The 20,299-nt window shown below is 42.5% G+C and overlaps 2 protein-coding genes across 3 annotated transcripts; one reads left to right on the top strand and one right to left on the bottom strand.

Moving 5' to 3' along the window:
- Nucleotides 1–495: 495 nt before the first annotated feature.
- retreg3 (reticulophagy regulator family member 3) lies at nucleotides 496–7,878 on the bottom strand. 2 transcript variants are annotated; one of them, XM_036540861.1, is made up of 9 exons: nucleotides 7,535–7,878; nucleotides 5,129–5,235; nucleotides 3,999–4,023; nucleotides 3,497–3,626; nucleotides 3,009–3,093; nucleotides 2,282–2,419; nucleotides 1,759–1,844; nucleotides 1,307–1,439; nucleotides 496–1,196 (listed from the first exon to the last, which is right to left on the bottom strand). In XM_036540861.1, the coding sequence occupies exons 1-9, from the start codon at nucleotides 7,786–7,788 to the stop codon at nucleotides 832–834; spliced, it is 1,323 nt and encodes a 440-aa protein (XP_036396754.1). In that variant the 5' UTR covers nucleotides 7,789–7,878; the 3' UTR covers nucleotides 496–831. The 2 variants fall into 2 exon arrangements, with proteins under 2 accessions (XP_036396754.1, XP_036396761.1); XM_036540868.1 differs by having other exon boundaries at nucleotides 3,497–3,623.
- Nucleotides 7,879–8,932: 1,054 nt separating this feature from the next.
- On the top strand, nucleotides 8,933–20,299 carry tubg1 (tubulin, gamma 1). Its single transcript, XM_036531074.1, has 11 exons — nucleotides 8,933–8,981; nucleotides 9,888–10,000; nucleotides 10,805–10,972; nucleotides 11,333–11,401; nucleotides 12,671–12,750; nucleotides 13,016–13,142; nucleotides 15,284–15,370; nucleotides 17,186–17,335; nucleotides 17,544–17,696; nucleotides 18,062–18,223; nucleotides 18,586–20,299. Exons 1-11 carry the CDS (start codon nucleotides 8,933–8,935, stop codon nucleotides 18,781–18,783), a joined length of 1,356 nt encoding a protein of 451 aa, XP_036386967.1. The 3' UTR covers nucleotides 18,784–20,299.

Here is a 20,299-nt window from a genome sequence, read left to right as displayed (position 1 = left end):
AAAGCAGCTGGTTCTTCTGTCTATACTGTGGCTACAGAGAATGAGTAATCCACAAAAGCAATGAGCTGCTATTATTTTTGACAAGAATTTATGGATTTTGATACTGCAATTTGTCAGTCAAGTTAGGTTTCACAGTTTTTTTCAGAAAATGTTCTAAAAACATTGTTGGGAGTGTGTCCTGTTCATCAGAAAGCATGCACAACCATGCACAAAGATAGTGTGCAGAAGCAGCCTCCAATGAATGGATTGTGGCTGCAGTAGGTGTCACAAGGGTGTCTCTCGGGCAGCTATGACATTGAGGTAATAGATGTTTTTCCCTAAAAAAACTTCCTCTGTAAGTTCCCTAAGAAAAAAAAAAAGATTTTTTTTCTTGTAATCACTTAAAGAAAAGACACACCTGTTACTACAGTGTAACAGAATACCACATATGGACTCACTCATCTCTCTCTTTGCATATCTGCTTTGTTTTTAACATCCTCTTTGAAAGTTTTTCCTAATTTTGTTGTATTTGTGCTGGCTTTTTTGATATCTAATTTACACTCCTCTACTGGAATGTATAAGCAAATAGCATGAGCTTTTATTTAGTAAATTAATTGACGACATCAACATCAGGGTTAAAAAACACAGATATCTCTTATGTGAAGAGACTGAAGAGGAAGAAATAACTTCAAAATTAAAAGCAAATGAAAGCAGTAAGAGTATGTCACAGTGATACTGACAGTACCTGCAAAGAGTGTTTAGGTTGCTGATTTACAGTTTCACAGGCCCACACCCTCATTCACAAGTGTGTCCCATATTCAGAAATGGACATGATGCAGACAAGGCTGAGCCTTACTGAGTCTTCCTCTGTAGGTTGGACAGGAAGCCGGTCTCTTGGTTGCTATGCTGCTGGTGTTGCCCAAGGCTTCTTCCCTGCCCGGACCCTACTAAGGGATCCATCTGGCTTAGCTTTGACTGATCCAGCACCTCAAAGTCCTCACTCTCCTGGTCAGAGCTGGACTGCTTAGGGTCTATGATTTCCTGGTCCAAGTCCAGGAGCATGTTACTGGGACTGTGAGAGCTGGAAGAGCCCGGACTCTGAAGCCCAATGCTGGTATCATCATCATTGCCCATCAGTATGGCCTCAGGCTTGATGGAGGGGACGTTAGGGAGGTCACAAGCAAAGGACTCCTCTGGGTTGCTGTGCCGATCCAAATCTGGGGAGGAAAGGTTTAGCGGTGCATTTAATGAAAGGCAGCTGTACACTTGAGGTATACAGATGGAAAAGAGGAGATCTGCCGTATAAACCAAACCCTCTGGCACTCACCTTCTGAATCCTCTGTGAGTGGACTCTGACCTCTTGACAAGTTTAAGGTCCCATTGTCAGTGTGTGAGACCTCAGCATCAGAGTGCTCAGAGTCTGTGATTGCCAACTCCTTTGCCATTGCAGCATCATCCAACTACAGTGGGGGAAAAAAAAGGAGAGGTGTTTCACATTGAACACACTTATCATAATTAAGCACCATGACTCCTCACTTAATAGCTGGGGAAATAGGGAAATTTTCTTCTTCACTGTTCTTAGATAAACAGGAAGTCAATGAGGTTCACTTTTCAACTCACAATTAGAGAAAAAGTGTCGCACACTTGTTCATTCTAAGAACACAAATGCATTATAATCAATCAGTCAGCTCTCAGTTTGTTCTTTACAAACAAGTGAATCCAGATCCTCCAGGTATGTATGAAATGAATGAAGGGATGCTATCTTCAGCATTTTAATACCTTTGGACAGAGGGTGGATAGCTCTTCCTCGCTGTCACTGCCATTGGTTGGGTAAGCATGCCTGACAGGCTGGTGCAGGACTACAGCTGCACAAACACACAGGTCAAAAGGTCAGTGCCTTGGAACTGATTGACTAAGGGGAAGGAAGAGTGGATGATTTTTTTCCACCGTTCCCCACTGTGACAGCCTGTTGCTAAGCTGCTCACTGGGCAATATGCTTTGCAGGCCAATAAAAATGCCATTGAAGACAGCCTGCAGTATACCCACCAATCCCTTAGTGCTTATATATGCATATGGGAAGGTGAGGTAGAATTGCCTTATACTTATTCAGAAATAAGATAATGTTACATGATGAATATGTAATACTTTTTTAATAAGCTTTTCTCATTCTCTAACCTAAATGAGAACATCCCTGAAAAGCAGGAGCTAAAGTTTGTTTTTTGTTTAAATGTTGAGGTTTCACAAAAGGACATTTAGTGACACACATAGCACTCATGGGGTGTGGGCCAGGCTTGGTACTCACAATGACTCTCCTTGGGCTGAGATGACATATAGCCACTAATGCTGAAGTCCAGCCACTGCAGGGCTGGCTCCAGATGCACCAGTAGCCGCTGCCACACCCTGTGGTACATCGCCAGAGGGCATAGCAACCCTGCCAGCACTGGGGTGGTGGTGTTAGCAGGGAGGAGGGGGTGATAGATAAAAAGATATTCGGGGGAGGAATGAAGAGAATAAAGATCATTACAGGCACTTCAAGGGCACAGTTGGTGCATGGAATTATGGAGTTAGCTCTGCGACGACCCAGACGAAATGTAAATGAACAATCACAGTAATAATATCCACGTGCAGCTGTCAGTGCCATGCAAAGCCAGGGCTACATCTCCTTAACTGCCTGGTGTAATGGAGGCAGATCCATCCTGACAGAGTGCTCTCTTTCTACCCGTATAAAGGGAGCTTACAGAAAATCAGACATGAAAGGGGAAGGAGAAATTCCTCATTCATTACTTTGATTTCAGATGGCAAAGGCTCCGGAGATGTGTCTCGCCAAATTGCCCCAGTTTTACAGTGGGTCAAGAGGAGGCTTAGCTGGAGCAGGATCGACAGGCTTGGACTGACCTCCTTAGCTCACTGCCTTCCCTTGGCTGTAATCAATGCAGTCAAGGGTGTGGCTGCTGCATCGAGTCTGCTCCATGCATTTTTTTAAACAGAACACAGGATTTGTTTCCCCTTCAGAAGCTAGTTGTACTTACTCACAGCGTAGGAGAGCACCAGACCTGGAATGTAACATCCCAGCATTGCCATAGGGGTGAAGAAACCGCAGACCAGGAGACAAAACTGAGCAAAGCAAATATCACACATCAGAATTTTAGAACAGAAGCTGTCACTGTTGTGCTGTTAAAGCAATGCAAATCACTTGTTTGCTCATGCTGACTGATTTAAACTATGACTGCTTTATGGGGGACATTAAGAAGGGCCACCATACATGGCAGCAGCAGGGTCTGAAGGGTGTAACGGTTACCACTGAAATTCCTACTCCTGACTAGATCAATAAGCTATCAGTTTGCTTGTTACACTGTAGACCTACAGGGAACCTAACACATCTAGTAACATATGTAAAGCCAGGCAACACTTTACAAAAAACTAGAACTGAAGCTACAATATATCTTTAATGTACCTCCAAAAACAACAGAAAGGAGACATCAAAGGAGACTGTAACAAATGGAGGAAGGAGCCCCACCTTTCCCGGGCTGTGCCATCTGAGTCGCACAAGGTTCTGTGTGAATGATGATGTGGTGACCCATGCCTCAGCCAATTGCTCACAAAGTTCCGGAACACTCAGAATCCCTGGGTTGACCATGCCCCTGCTGCTGGACAGGAGGAACACAGGCAATCCAATGAAATTATCATCATAAAACAACCCATTTCCAATGTGGCCGATGAACTGATGTCATACAAAATGAACAATACAATAACATTATAAGGGGACTTCTTGGGTGAACTGCCTTTAAGTCAGCCAGAAAAAAAGCTGCTAAATTTTAACAATGATAAACACATCTCCACTTTCTGACTGATAAGAAATGTGTCTGTAATTGTTTCCAGCCTGATAACTCAAATGACTCAGTAATGACTGGGTCTACCAGGACCATTGGCTACCCCAAGTGTTTAACTCCTCCAGCTTTACTAAACGCACAAACTTTCTTTCTGAATCACAGACACCAAATTCAACTTTAAGGACATACCTTTTTTCTTCATCTCGCTGCTTTACTGTGAAAGGAAAGAAATGAATCAGCCATTGATACAAAATTTGAGAAATTCAGTAACATTGATACAGACAATTTGATAATCTGAAACAGCCTCATACCTGGTATTAAGTGAAAAGTGGATCATCTGTGAGAAATAAGCTTTTGCTGAAGTTCATGAGAGACATTAACCACAGAATGTCTCAATATTAAATGCCATTCATAGAAGAACACAATGACTGAGCCCTGAATAGTGCGCAGAGCCCAAGATACTAAACAAAAGGACCTCTCTTCATCAGGCACATTCTGTGTAGTAGTGTAGCATTACAGGCACTGTGGGGAGAATACATGGGTAAGAGGAGATGGTTGAGAGGAATACACAGGGGAATCACCTCTGTAGCCTTGACATGTAGAAGGTACATCATCTGTTCTGTCAGGCTTTTATACTTAAGGTGCAATAAATGGGGGGATCCTGGATGAGCCATTTGCATAAATGAGTTGTTTTTCCCCTCACAATGCACAATTGCCCATTCAGTGGTACTCAAGGACCCAATGACTGCACTTCCTTTTCTTTAACCTATTGAATCTGTTGCAAATCCAGACAAACTGCCATGTTGGATGGATCAGTGCAAAGTATGAAGCATCAAGTTCATAAATGCCACTGCTTGGGATGCAAGACCATCTTCCAAATTAAAACGTTAGCAAGAGCAAGAAACCATCTGAGGTCCATTAATAACCTGGCGAGAGGCTCATTGTTGCACTGTTTTGTGGGTCAGGTAACACTGACTACAAACATTCCAATTTTACTGAGTAGGAAACAGCAGCTACTGCTAAACACTGAGCATTTGATTTGGTGGAAATGTATCAGAATACCTTTGCCAATAGAATAGTAGATTAGTAGATTACACCTGGTTCAATGAAAATAAGGACGAGCCACATCAACATTTAAAATGTACAGCAATCTTAGAACCCAATTTTGATGTCTTATATCATCCAAACTGCGATTCTGCTACCTGAGCAGGCAAATACTGCAACACTGATAGAAGGAGCAAATGAGGCTGTGCTCCAATGCACACTCATCCACTACATTATCGGTGAGAGAGGGAAGTAGAGTGGGACAGCTGCCTCACTTATGATCTCGGGCCAGGTTCTGTTCCTCCAGGTGTCAGCACACACTGCTGAAGCAAGGCCGGCAGACAGCAGGAACAGCATGCGCAGAGAGCTCAGGGCAAAGAACCTGGAGGAGGAGAGTAACACCAAAATCATAAAACAGCTGTGGACACGGTCCCTTTGTCTGCCACCAAGTCCTTGCTTCTCAATGGCTCTTTGCTGGCAGTGATCCGAAAACAGCTTAATAAGGCTTTTCAGATTAATAATGGAAAACAGAATTAAACTTGCAAAGCAGAATTAAGCAACTTGAGAGAGTGTATTTTAATTAACCATGAACAAGCAGTGAAAAGTGTATACTTCCTTTTCTAAAGAAATTTCTTTTTTCCCTACTACCTTTTCTACATACCCACAGTCCACCACCCAACATTTTGATGTATTCACAAGTATGCAAGTAACACTTGCTTGTGCAGTGTTGCAGAGTCATGTTTGTAGGCGTCTGAGCATATCTTCGGGACACACGATGCACTTTCTACCACATACACTGAGTATCTTTACCCACACAGCTCTGGAGTGACAGAATTGAGATGAAGCCAATTTCCCCACAACTGTACATGGCACACGCATTCAGACTGCTATCATTTAATCACATTCCTGTGTGTATGTGGGTGTGAGAGAGAGACTGTATCATCTCAATCACATGTGTTTCCTCTTACTTTGCATACACAACACCTGATATTCTCAAGGCCATTGTTAATGACATACTGTATCCTGCACAAATAGTACACAAGTTTCCATGTAACCAAAAACAGAAAATCGGATGCAATTATTTTCATACTACTACTGCAGTGAGACAATACAAGCTGTTATACATACTGCAAAGCCTCTGGACAATGTCACTCGCAGCTTGTTCCAAACTAATTTTAATTTGGCAAACCCACACTTCCTATAGGCTAACATACAAACGACAGCCAAATAAAAAGGAAGACTTAAGTAATCATTATCGGGCATTATCTGATAGCCAATTCTGACTGACTGATTGCTTATCAGTCTGACTATGAATGTCTGTAAGAGCAAAAGACTTCAGCATCACTGAGAGCCATGTGATAACAAGAATACATTGTTCCTCAACAACACTCCACAAACTATTTCAAAGCTAAAATGGCATCACACTTCAAAACTTAATTTGAGAAAGAAAAAAGATGTAGCAGGCATCCTCAACCACGATTATGACTAACAGCACTTTAGCGCCAAAATGAATTTCATTTGCATTTTTGATATTTACGTGTTTTACTGCTGCTTTGACAGCAGTACTGGCTCTAGTAATAGACTTCTAATCTTGCTTCACGTAACTGCGCTCTGAACGGTTCTGGTACTGAGCACAAAACGACAGGAATAGAAGTCACCCTTGGTCAATCAAATTAAGTGTGCATGCCTGAGCTTTGTAGGCATGCCATTCTCTAACCTGCCCTGTCTTTCACATAGGCCTCAGGCTCCATGGACAAAGTGATGCGTGAGAGGAAGGAATGGGCTCTTGTCCTTTACACTAAACTAGCTGCTCAGCACTGAGAAAGCATCTCAACTCAGATTACACTCCAGCAGCCACCACTGAACCTTAAAAGCCATCTCACTCATATTGTTTGAAATTTGATTTTTTATCTTTTTACCGTTTGGAAGTGCAGCTTTCCACAAATCAGCTTCACAACTTTGCACACCCTTGCTCAAGTGAATACAAAACATGTTCAAAAGGATTAGCTCAATACTTTCCCTTCACGTTAACAAATACAAAATAGTCTGATTCATCCAGAAAATGGGTTAATCAACACAAGGCATGAGTGAATTTCCAATCGTCCAGGTACTCGAAATGCAGTGGAGCATGTGATATACAAATGTCGTTTATGTTGACTAGCAAAGCAGTCACCTTCCACTTCCTAGAATGCGTCTGCCTACAGATACTTGTGACTTACCTGTTGCATTTGTAAATAATATATTATGTTTACGGGGGAGATATAGCATGTCTCAGATATCTCTGACTGCTGACTTACAGTAACTACCAAGGTTACGCGCTCATAGAATTTTTGCACATTTGCTAGACAACCGAGGACAGACAACCGATCATGTGAACGATTACAGAGTAGCCTACTGTGCAGTGACCCAAGAAGTGCCAGTGGTTCATCGGCTTACAGTTTCTACCCAACGGTTGATTGCGTGCATGATGACTTTTGTTCTAGGGTCCCCTAATTATGTTCTGCATCCCTATCAACACAGCTATCTAAACTATGGGTTAAAAATAATTTCTTTAAACCTGGCTCGCTACCTACTGCCATAGCTATATAGCTAACCACCAAAGGCATGCGAACGCCTGCTATCAGTTATTTCAAAAGATAAACATATTGCATGGTGGGCCCAAAACGTTACGGAAAACTTACCAGAACACAGCGTTTACAGCTATGTAAAGGAACACGCTGTGGAGAGGTCTTTCCCACACTAACACTGACTGTAGGTAGGCGATAATAGGCTCGTATGGTCCTAACCACATCAAGATCGCCGACTTCACAGCCAGTACTCGTTCATCTCTCTGTCTAGAACACGGTCGATTACGCCGGCCGGTAGCTCCCAAGTCAATCGTTTGGCTATCCAGTCCTTGGGCTGTGTCGTCCATTCCTTCGGTAACAGCCATCATATCGATGAATACAACAACACCCTTAAACAAAAAAACTGAAGACGATGTATTTATCCCCAATTTGTGGTCAACTAACTAACTAACTAACTAACTAACTAACTAACTAACTAACAGCATTCTCACAATCCTCATAGCTTCTCCAGTTCCCGTGCGTCAAAATTGCCGGTCTATACAACTCTCGTTGACATTTAGTGTGGAAAAAGCCGATGGGCATGGCAACGGTATAGATTGCTAAATCTTATTGATTTCAACTCCCCGCATCAGAGCCGTAATTTGTTTTACAGACTAACCACCAAGGTAGCTAGCTAGGTCATACATGTACTCTCTCGCAGTCAAAACTGTCGACTGCTGCTCGTGTGAAGATAGCTGCTTTCCTCTGCTACCCACGTCATATTAGTCTAGCTCGGAAGCGCAACACTAGATCTGTCCTATTTATTTTCAGATGAGATCTAGCCGGCTAACTTTTTGCGATTCGCTTGTCCTTTTAGCACCACCTACGACCAGAAGCTAGACAAATTTTCTTAGCTAGTCAACATCTGGGCAAGTATAGCTGTATAGGCTAATTGTATTTGTTTGCAGACCAATTGTTTTATCTTGAGTAGATGAGAACTCATCCATGAAGAAGCTGCTTTATAGGTTCTATGCCTCTGATATCTACTCGGATTTATTTTCGACCCCACAAAACATCAGGCAGACCTTTGCAATGCCGTCTTTCCACACTTTTGTAGTGCAGGTTTAGCCGAACAGCCAGTTAGTTGGTCTGTTTGAACGCATTTGTTTCGCGTGCAAACTAGCAAACGTTGCAGACACATGGCCGGATACGAACGCAACATCTGTCACGACAAACACCCACTCCAAATTGTACTTCACATAACGCCCTGTTAAATGGAAACAATGTGGTGCAGCTACACTCTGGCTATGTGTCATTTCCTACAAATAACGCTCCGCTTTAGACCGTGGGACCAGAATGGTTTCAATAAAGTTTTACTGGCGCACGCGCAGTTTAGTGACGCGCGGAACAAGCGGTTTGTGTTGGTAGCTTGTCGCTAAGTGAAGACCTGCCAGTGACAGGCGTCAGAACCAGCTGAGTGCACCACGTTATTTTGCGTGGGAAACATCCTGGGAATACCACGAATAAAAGAGAATGCCCCGCGAAATTATAACTCTACAGCTAGGACAGTGTGGCAACCAGAGTAAGCTTTTCACGTATTCTCAGCTTCTGGCTACCGTTAGCTGTCTAGCTAGCTAGTAGCATTTGAATCAAGGCCTGTTGTTTGTTGTCTTTTTGGATAGTGGACGATAGCTAGCGTTGCAAGTTTTGCAAGTTCTTAGGTATTGCAATTCCATTACTAGCTACATCTATAGAAAGGTAGTAGAAACGTTACTCAATTTATGAAAATTTTGCTTTGTCTTTACGACATCATTTTCAGAATTTGATCGTGTTGGGTCGTCAGCTGATGTAAGGAGAAATAGGTGGTTTCTTGTCCATTGGTGTTAACGGTAGACAAACAGCTGAGTATCTAGCTACTATACGTTTAGTATATTTAGTTCGGTAGCTAGCTAGTACTAGTGAAAGATCCTGATGTCAAACAGTATGAACTCGTTTGCTTGTCATTGTTAATGCATCTGCTGTCAAATAGCAGTGGACACATGACCGCAATGGGAATCTAGTTTTCCCTTTTCAATATATTGTAATTTAATTTAGAAAGAAGTAAAATAAACCACTCAACGATGTGCTATTTTCAATTAACGTTTCTTACACGATACAATAGTAGACCCATCTAGACTATGCGAGATTCCTAGAGATAGCGATATTATTTTGAAATAATTTCTTCTCCTGTAAGTATGAATATTCTTAGTCTTCACCAGACACAAATGTCAGTGTTGGAAAGTGAGTTTGGAGATCGCGGAAATAGTTACGAAGCAAATGCAACGAAAGCAATCCTAAGCATTTGTGCCTCAGTTGTATTAACCTATGCATTACCCTGTTTGTTACAGTGACCTTCGTATTACTGAATGCCCTTGTGTGATGCTGTCTGACACCAAGAGAAAGTATGATATCACTTTGCACCAATTTCTCACTTCTCCATTCTTTGCAGTTGGCTTTGAGTTCTGGAAGCAGCTGTGTGCAGAGCATGGCATCAGCCCGGAAGGCATTGTGGAGGAGTTCGCCACGGAGGGCACCGATCGCAAGGATGTGTTCTTTTACCAGGTAAAGCCTCCGAGCCTCTCCCTGAATGGGTGAGGGCACATGACAGCGGTCACTTAGCGATAGATCAAATGCCCTCTAGCATCATAATGCCTTTGCATGCCTTTCTGTTTGCCAGAAGAAGTCGGTGCGGTTTGCCGGTTTTCATGTTCAACTGCACCTAAAAATGCAGCCACTAGGTGGTACAAGTGCCCTATTTTGCGATTGTCGTCCAAGAGCACTTGTCTGTTGTCCAGAAGTTAACTATTCAGAGCATCATTTTGAATTTTTAGTTTTTACCCAGTAAAAACAGTACAGTACAAACACTAGTTGAGCTTTAAATGTGTTCAGTCAGTGTTTTGTATGGAGGTTAGACTAGCTTCACTGTAGCCATTTATATTTAGCATTGTGTCATGCGCACAATATGTATATGATATACAAATGGAATGCATATTGACATGTAATTAACTTCTTTGTCCTCTTAACCAGATATTGATGGGTTTATCAGATTTTTTAAGAAAGGCTTTTAATACATACTTCAATAAGTAATTGAATTAAGTAATTGTACAAAGTGGAACTAGAGGCCAGTAATGTATATGTAATAAAAGTAGGTAAGAAATATAATCTCTTTTGAAAATGGCTTTTAAGAAGATTAATTGAAAACAGCAGTTGGCAACATGATAGTTATACTGTTACTCAGAAGTAATTCCCTGCTCTGCTTAGATCAAGCAAAGCAATAATACCCATCCATTTTGGTTGAGAGGTAAGAGCTTGATTTCAACTTATGTGTCCCGATGAACTGATGTACGGTACTCCCTTATGCTTCAGGCAGATGATGAGCACTACATTCCACGGGCAGTACTGCTGGACTTGGAACCTAGGGTCATTCACTCCATACTGAACTCGCCATATGCCAATCTGTACAACCCGGAGAACATCTACTTGTCAGAGCATGGAGGTGGTGCTGGGAACAACTGGGCCAGTGGCTTCTCTCAGGTGAGATCTGGAAGCCTAGTTCAACAGCATTGTTTTTAACAACATTATAGGAGTGTTTTTATTTGGGTCTGTTTATGATTCTGTCCTTGACAATTTTTGAGAAGTGGGGAGTAGCAAAAAGGTAAAACTGGGAATTGAATAGTGGTTAGAATGCCTACTTTGCCATGAGATAGTTGTCCTTTTATGTCTGTGCCAACTGCAACAGGCCATAGAAATTGTGTGCGGCTCCTGCCCCTGGAGCTGTCAGTTCTTACTCATTTTGGGGTAAATCTGGGGTCAGACAGTGAAGTCTCCGTGAAGAAACCCATGAAGAAAGCAAAACTGGAGTAGGCACCAAGTTTAGTAATGCTGTCATTGCAGGGTGAGAAAATCCATGAAGACATCTTTGACATCATTGACAGAGAGGCAGATGGGAGTGACAGTCTGGAGGTGAGTCACAAGTACCCATCCTAATGGTTTCCAGACTGGTTTTCCCTATGGATGGGCATAAGGCAGTAATGACAAGTGTGAGCCTTTTTTGGTTATGTGTTCAGTAATCTGTGCACATTTCCAAACAATAACTGACAAATTCCACAATGTACTTATACACTTACTGCAGACATGGCTCGCTGCCCGCCCTGAAGACGGAATTAAAGAAAAGTTTAAGTTGACAGCGTGTTTGGAGGGGACGTTATACCTAAAGGCCACTTCAGTCCTATCCTAGAAACATAATCAAGTCGTTCCTGATTGCCTCCATATGTGTTTGATGTGTGAAATGACTTTTTTTTAACAGCTGTCTAGAAAGTGAGTCTAGAAAGTTAATGCTGGCGCAGCATCTTGTAGAAGGGGGGAGAAAAAGCATTAAAACTCAGTCCACACGTTATCAGCAATGAAAAACACCCTTGTCATCCTGTATATTATGCCTTACTCCCCCCCCCCACCTCTCCTCTTAACCTCTAACTCTCAGGCCTTAAAACAACAGCAGTGGCGCACTCCCTTTCCCCTTTTAGACCTGCGCGACTGTTTGCCTTTCTTTATATAACCCTTCAATATTATTTTTTGTGTGTGTGAGCGGGGGTTGGGTGTGGCAGGTAGGATGTTAGTGGTGGGGCTGGAGCGGAGGGCACACATTACAGGGCAATGTGGGATGAGAGAGAGAGAGCGAGTGCTGGAGGGCCCCTATTTGCAGGGTGGGGCAGCCCACTTTCAGGCTGCTTGGGAGATCCTGGGAAGGAAACAAGCAGGCAGGCATATGCCCTGGGATCTCATATCTTTTCGTCAGTCCTACCAGGTCCCACCATAATGTATACCTTTGAAGGGAGAGTAACCCATGCTGATGCACTGACTGCACAGCAAAATTGCATTTATTTATTTGCTTTGTTCATGGCATGATTGTGGGTGACAGAAACGGATGAAATTTGACAGCATATCCATGTATCAGCAGCCCCTGATTTGGACCTGGAATCTGCTGGTTTAGGACTACAGCTGAATAAACTCTGCTCTGTGTCTCTGTACATGAAGTTCGAACAGGAAATAAGTCATCTGTGGCATGAATGAATCACAGCTTTAAAAATGACCTCGCGCTGCAGAATGCACAACATCCCTAGTGAGGAAATGTAGTGATGCCTTGTACAGTAATGAATCAAATAGTGAGGCAGTTCATCAAAATGTTGTGTGTTCTGCATGTCCTGCTTGGTAAGCTCTGCCTCTGTGTTGCAGGGCTTTGTGCTGTGCCACTCCATTGCAGGTGGAACAGGATCAGGTCTGGGCTCCTATCTGCTGGAGAAGTTAAACGACAGGTTAGTACCTATCACTATGGAAAGTCACTGTACTCGAAGCTTAGCCAGCCCTCTGGAGGTTGGGTTGTCACCAGATGAATTGTGGTCTATAAATAAGTGCCCAAGCGTGTTCAGTTGGCCCCCTCTGAGTGTCAGTTTCCTGTAATTAAACGCCAGCCTAATTGTGCCAGGCGCCACGGGATGAGCGCGTGTCCTTTCTCCAGGTGCTTTCGTCATTGTTTCTCCCCACTGCCAAAACGCGTCCGTTTTTACCTGCCTCCGGCAGGTACCCCAAGAAGCTAGTGCAGACGTACTCGGTGTTCCCGAACCAGGACGAGATGAGTGACGTGGTGGTGCAGCCGTACAACTCCCTGCTGACGCTGAAGCGGCTGACGCAGAACGCCGACTGCGTGGTGAGTGTCGGTGGCTCCTTGTGTGACGTGCGGCATGTGGTACAGCTGGAAACGGAACACGATACCTCGTGCCGTCTGCCTTCTAGTGCTCTGGGCGTGATGGGTTACAGTTTGTTTGGCGATAAAGAGTCAGCCAGGGGGTCCAAGACTTGTCTCTCGCTGCTGTTAGCTTTTAGAAAACTGCTGAGGAACACATGCACACACACAGACACACACACACACACACATACACACACACATATACACACATACATACACACATACACACACACATGCTCTGACATATATACATGTGTGTGTTTGAAGAGCAGAGGTTCCAAACAGAAGTGAAGTATGACAATGTTTTGGTGGTGTAAACCAGTAGCTCTCAACCTTGAAAGATCTCTTCATTCCTTTAAAAGGGGAGACGATATCAGTACTTTACCAAAAATATCAATTTAATGCCTGCTTAAAGCTTGACATTAGTTTGAACCTTTCTAAAACAAAAAATCAGAATGAATCCCTGGATAGTGATTACTACACTCAATGTACCAAGTTAAAGGCCCGTAAGTAAATGCATAAAGACCAGGGTTGTCCAACAAAGCGCTTCTCCTGGGCTTCTTACCAGACAAGCCAAGGGAAGTTGTCTGGTTCACCTTGAGGATTCCCTGTTCTGCTTCATTAAAAAAAATCCTTCCTAGAGCGAACAGACTCAGTTTTGTTCCCTTTTCCTTTTTCCAGTGAGCTCGCTGTTCTCTGTAAAGTTTTATGTAAGAAATTCCACCTATTATCATCTTAAGCAGCATCCCTACACATCCATTCTCCTCATCAACACTGCATGGGCAGTGCTTTACCAGAAATAATGGTGCCAGTGCTGGATTTAAGTTTAAGATAAATTTAAGCATTTTTTATAATGCATCACAGAAACAGAATGAAATACTTAGATTAGCTCAAATATTTCTTAAGGGTGAATTACAGGATGGCTTGTGACCATTTATTTCCCTTTTGGAAACAGTGCCCCTAAATTTCCTGTGGTCCAGCATTTTTGCATGGGTAATTCACATCAAATTTACACATTGTGACCATGTGGTTTGTAATGCATTGCTCCTGAAGGATTCACTTTATTGCACACTCGTGACGTGTAGACCTGAGGAACATGTGGAAGTGTATTTTAATGAAGCAAGCTAGGTTGCATACAGAAAGGTGGAAAATATCCTCTGAAAACCAACCTACTAGGTGACAGCCCACGTGTGAAATGTGTAAGTGTGGCAGCTCTATCTTAGGTTTTTCCCCATGCAAAGTATGCATTGGGAAATAGTTTATCGCTGTAAATTTCTGAAAATTGTGAGACCACACTCTTGAAGTCACTGTATTTTAGGAAGTACTTAACAGTCTGAAACTGATTTAAAATAATCAGTGAGTCAGTGAGACCTCATTACGCGAGTATCTGAATGAGTCAGAAAGAAATATGATGCTTATTGAGTGGTGGTAATGACAGGCATAAGGTCGCATACACAGTAACTTGTGGTTTGAAAATTCTCATGATCATGTTTGTATCCTGGCACTGAAGGGAAAAATCTGGTAGGGGAATCCTTTTGAATAATACATTATGCTAGTTGAATATGCATCAGATTTTATTTTGACACTACATTTTAATTGAATACTCCTGGTTGTGTTGGATCTTGAATAGCAGGGCTTTTACACCAAAAGGTTACTAGTATGATTGCCAGGTGGGCCACTGTTGTACCCTCAGGGAAGGTACTTAACCCAAATTATATCAGTCTTCAGCTGTATCAATAGATAGCATGCAAAAAGAATATAAGCCATGTAAGTTACTCTGGATAAGATTGTCTCCTGAGAAAATGTTATGCATGAATTGAGATCTTCATTTGATTTGAAATCTTCAAGCTGTCATTTGAATTTTTTTGAAAAACGATATGTGGAAATTATTTTGGTTGTAAATACAGTATATTGTTTGAAATTGTTTGAAGCTGCTTATGTGGTATATGACATCTTCATACTAGATTGTCTGTTTCCCTTTGCCAAGCCTATCTCTGTATAAAGGAATGAAGAAAATATCCCTAACAAGAATCATGGAAAACCATTCTGTCTCCATTTCTGTGTGTTTCTTTCTTTATCATTATTCTTTTCACCCTTTCCAGGTAGTGTTGGATAACACCGCCCTGAACCGGATTGCCACGGACAGATTACACATCCAGAACCCCTCTTTTTCACAAATCAATCAGCTGGTCAGTGAACAAAGGCTCTTGTTGCTAATAATATGTGAATAATGCATAAAAATATTTGTATGTAGAGCCTGTGATATTGTATACTGTTTTCACTTTAGCCTATTTCTTAACCACTATTTCAAAGGACAGTGTAGTTATCTTCAATGCAAAGAACAGTTTTAAAATACCCAGGTCCCAAATGCAAAAATTTTAACCCAGTGAACTGTAACTAAATGAAATTCAACTGATTGCATTTGGGCAGGCCTAAATTTACGGTCCTAATTTTTATTTTTTGCTGATTGCTAATGGTAATGGTAAGTCCATAACCAAGTGTAAATTGAATGCTTGTATGCTAGTTGTTGAAGAGGAGTAAAAGAGCTTGGAAACATGAGCCTTGGCACACCTTAGCATGCTGTCTGGAGCTTGAAGAGAAATGGCTGCCTACAATTTTCAGCACAGGTGCAGCATTCAGAAATAAGTGAATAAGTGAACTGTCACTGCACTGCTCCATCTTTCCTATTGCCAAGTAAGGCAGGGTTCAACTTTATGCTTTAGAAGTAATGTAATTATTTTTTAATTGTAATTATTCAGAAATAATAAATACATTATAAATACTTACTTTTTTTCTAAATAGTAGTCTGTCACTGAGGTGCTTCTCTCTAAGCTCTAACAGTCTTTATGAATACCACGTCAGGTTCACAAGTCTTAGTTTAATCATTGAGGGACAGGTTTCACCCCCTGGTCTCTCAGGTTTTTACAGCAGTCAAGCAATGCTGTCCTCAATGAAAGAGGGCAGTGCCCCCAGGCTCTCTCACCCACACTAACTGCTACTTGCCCATACTACATGAAAGGACATGTATATAAATTAACCATTAGCTTTTAAGGAGGCGGGAATGTCACAGTCATGGCTAATGCATTATATTTAAAGGGATCTAAGAATTCCAACAGTTTGTTTTGCACAGTTCATTAACTATGGCAGACTGAAGTAAATTGCTGTTGGATTTAGCTTGAAATACAGTGGTTATAAAAATATCAAAGTCCTTAATAGTCTGCTTTTAACTAGCTTTTCAGTTGAAGATTTTGAGATATACATTTGTAGTGTTCATTACTTGTTGCATTGTTGGCTTTCAGGCTAAATTCTTGCTTGATCCAGTGGCACACATTTCTGTTGTCTGAAGCATTCATTTACAACTGTCCAGCCCAGTGTTGAAAAGTCTTGATCACATACTTCAGTCTGTGTGGCAATGGCTGTGGAAATTGATGATTGATGGAGCTTAAAAACAAATTGGAGAGCAAAGCAAGAACTCATAAGAATCCCGTATAGGATCTTTGCTGTATAGTGTTCTTTGCTGCTACTGCCAGCTCTGCTGTAGTTTTCCTGCGTCAGAAGTTGCCAAGTTTATACAAGGACAGGGATGGAGTCCTCTTGCTTCATATCCTCTATATACCAGTGCAGAACTGCTCGAGCCAGAAAATTAAGTTCCAGCACAAATAAGTTCTTGTACTGCGTCAAAGTCTGCTTTGATTCACACGGACAGTGTGTACATTTACTTGCATAAAATACTGCTCAGCTCAGGTTAAAAATTCTCATATAAGTCAGGAAATGGTAAGTATGGGGAGGGGACAGTCAAAGAGGGAGAAGATGCACATTGAGCGAAAATAAAAAAGGGAACCTACTGGCTCTCGAATGTGACACGTTTCATAAATAAACCAGTGTGCAAATAGGCTATGATGGGCCCCTGTAGACATTCTTACTGCAGGGCTACTTGTAATTATATCCCATTTATCTGTTATGGAATGGAGCCCATGACCTTGGTCCTGCTGTCCTTTCTCCAGGTCTCCACCATTATGTCTGCCAGCACCACAACACTACGCTACCCAGGCTACATGAACAATGATTTGATTGGTCTGATTGCATCCCTCATCCCTACACCCCGCCTTCACTTCCTTATGACTGGCTACACTCCGCTCACCACTGACCAGTCGGTATGCACAAATTCTATCTAACATTGTTTTCAAAAATCCTGGACCAATGCTAGTAACAGTTGTGTTCTTTGTTTTTATAGGTTGCGAATGTAATTTTGCAGCACTGTAACAGTAGTGTCACGTTGCAGTACATACACTTGAAATTTGTAACAGTACAAACTGTGGTCGCCATTGTTCATCAAGTTGACAAGCTTCCTTGTTTGAACAGGTGGCCAGCGTGAGGAAGACCACGGTGCTGGACGTGATGAGGAGGCTGCTGCAGCCCAAAAATGTCATGGTGTCCACAGCCAGGGACAGGCAGACCAACCACTGCTATATCGCCATCCTTAACATCATCCAAGGCGAAGTGGACCCCACACAGGTACAAGCTGCTCACTGTCTAATTCAAACAGCACAATCCAGCAGATGGGCCAGCTCTCTTTCAACCATTGACTCTCAGAACAGACAGTGAAGGATGGGCAAGTTAATGAAGGGATGAGTTAGGTGGTTTTCACCCAGACCTGACAGTTAGACATCTCACATAAGGAAATAACCTCAACTCTTCTTTTAATGCCACTGTAAACAGGTTGGACTATTGCCTTTCATGCCATTTATATGACTAATACTCTGCCATGGTTTATATTCTACCCTGTTGGAAACTGGATTCTCTCAGCTAACCCTGGTCAGGTTATTGAACTGAGAGAATGGAGTATAGTTGTTAAAATCCACAATTGTGTTTTGTCTTAGGTACACAAAAGCTTGCAGCGGATTCGAGAGCGTAAGCTGGCCAGCTTCATTCCTTGGGGCCCTGCGAGCATTCAGGTGGCCCTGTCCAGGAAGTCCCCTTACCTGCCCTCTGCCCACCGAGTCAGTGGGCTGATGATGGCCAATCACACCAGCATCTCCTCGGTAAATCACACCAGCATTCACATTTTGTTTTTCTGCAGCCTTTTGGAAAAAGCCAAAGGCTACATCTACTCACAGAGAGGTTGGGTGTGTGAAGGATTGAGTGTAAATCCCAGATGGACCACTGCTGTTTTAAATGTGAACCTGGTATTTTACCTGAACCTGAAAAAAGGCTGTTAATGAAAATGTTACAGAAAATGAATACATCTATATTTTCCCAGATTAAGGCCCCTTTAAGCAAATAACAATGCAGTGGAACTGTAACTGGAGTGTTGTATCATATGTTTCTGCTCTGGTGCTGGATGTGAGCAGTTCCTGTACTAAGGTGTTTATGGCTGCTCTGACTGTGGGCTCCCCATTTGCAGCTGTTTGAACGCACGTGCCGGCAATACGACAAGCTGCGGAAGCGGGAGGCCTTCCTGGAGCAGTTCCGGAAGGAGGACATATTCAAGGACAACTTTGACGAGCTGGACGACTCACGCGAGGTTGTCCAGCAGCTCATTGACGAGTACAGCGCTGCCACACGCCCCGACTATATCTCCTGGGGCTCCCAGGAGCAGTGAACATCCTGCAGGTGGTGCTCAGTGCATGGCTAGGCAGGCAGGTTGCCTTCCCTTTCATTGGTGTGATCCAGTTAGAGACACCCAAGGCAAAAAAATGCCGCTTTTCTACCCCCCTCTCACAATTTAGCTCAATATCTTTGAGGAATCCATCCCCAGGGTCCTTGCATAACCCAGTGCCTGAATTCAGTCCAATGTGTTGTTAATTGATGGAACAGTCACAAATTTTCCCATTTTCTGAGGATCCCCTGATATGCGTGGATCTGTTCTGCTTTTCTTCCTCATTCTTCTGTTTTCCCAAGGCTGAATACGGAGTTCTGAACTAGATTCATTATTTCTGTCTGTGGCAGTCTGTTTTGTCTTGATGGGTGACAGCATGGATATGTGTTTTCATTGATCCTTGTGGCCTGAAAAACCTGTTCCATCCAGACTTTATAGTGTAGGAACCAGAGTGTGTAGTGCAGGCTGTCTCTCTGCTGTTTCACCACACCAGGTTGCAGGATTTGTTAACCAGAACCAACAACCAAAAAAAGCAGCAGGTATGAAAGGAAAGTGCTCATTTGGTGGGGGATCCAGTTCAGTTACAGCCTAGGGGGTCAGACAGAATGGCATGAATTCTCCCATAGTAAACCTCCTGGGTAACTGACTGCATACAGACACAAGGAAGGAATAGGCAGTCCTTGTTTGGGAAGTTGGATACAGTAGCTAAATGAGTTGTTATTTCTTGCAGTAATTATTAGTTATTGTTAATCATTTGTTATGTTGCTCTGGTTGAATGTAAATGGAGACTTTTCATTGTATAGAGACTTAAGTGGTATAGGCTGGATGAAGCCTTTGGTTTGTGGAGTTTCCTCTGCCCACAGACTGTACTTCTCTACAGGTCTCAGTATTGTTTTCAAGGGTCAGTGTAACCATGCAGGTATCCTATGGCAGTTTCTGTTCCTTTGTAAGGGTCCATTGAGCTCCACTTAGTTCTGCTAATAATGAAAGTCCAGACGCATGAATTGTACACACCTCACTGTAGGTCTTGAACAGTATTTTGTGGCACGCCTAGTGTTCATATTCCTTCAGGTACACATGATAATCACATGCACTTTAGAGCTGCAAGCCAGGGAAGACTATCGGAGATAAGATATTCTACAAGGAGGCAATTGGTTACTTTGGGACATGCTTAACCTCACACCCTTGCAAAATGGCCTGTTTACTTGAGGATCTTAACTCGTCCTATAGGATGATGATAGAAGGGTTGTGATGATTATGAAAAGATAACATTTGGAGCCCACCAGCACTTTCATAGCCTCCTTCCAAGGAATTTTTTTATAAATATGCAACACTCTCGGCATCTTCAGCGAAATCGCTGTACACATTTTTTGTTTATTGTGGTATAAGGCAGTCTGTGTATTTGATTGTTTGCAGAGACTTGTTGTTTAGCTCAATTTGCATGGTCAAATGCACAATTTCACCAGTTTATGCTTTGAAAAGTTCAAATGTGTAATTAATGTAAAACTTGCATTGCCCA

The sequence above is a fragment of the Megalops cyprinoides genome, chromosome 1, assembly GCF_013368585.1.
Source record: "Megalops cyprinoides isolate fMegCyp1 chromosome 1, fMegCyp1.pri, whole genome shotgun sequence".
NCBI lineage: Eukaryota > Metazoa > Chordata > Actinopteri > Elopiformes > Megalopidae > Megalops > Megalops cyprinoides.
This window is presented reverse-complemented; position numbering and strand designations above follow the sequence as displayed.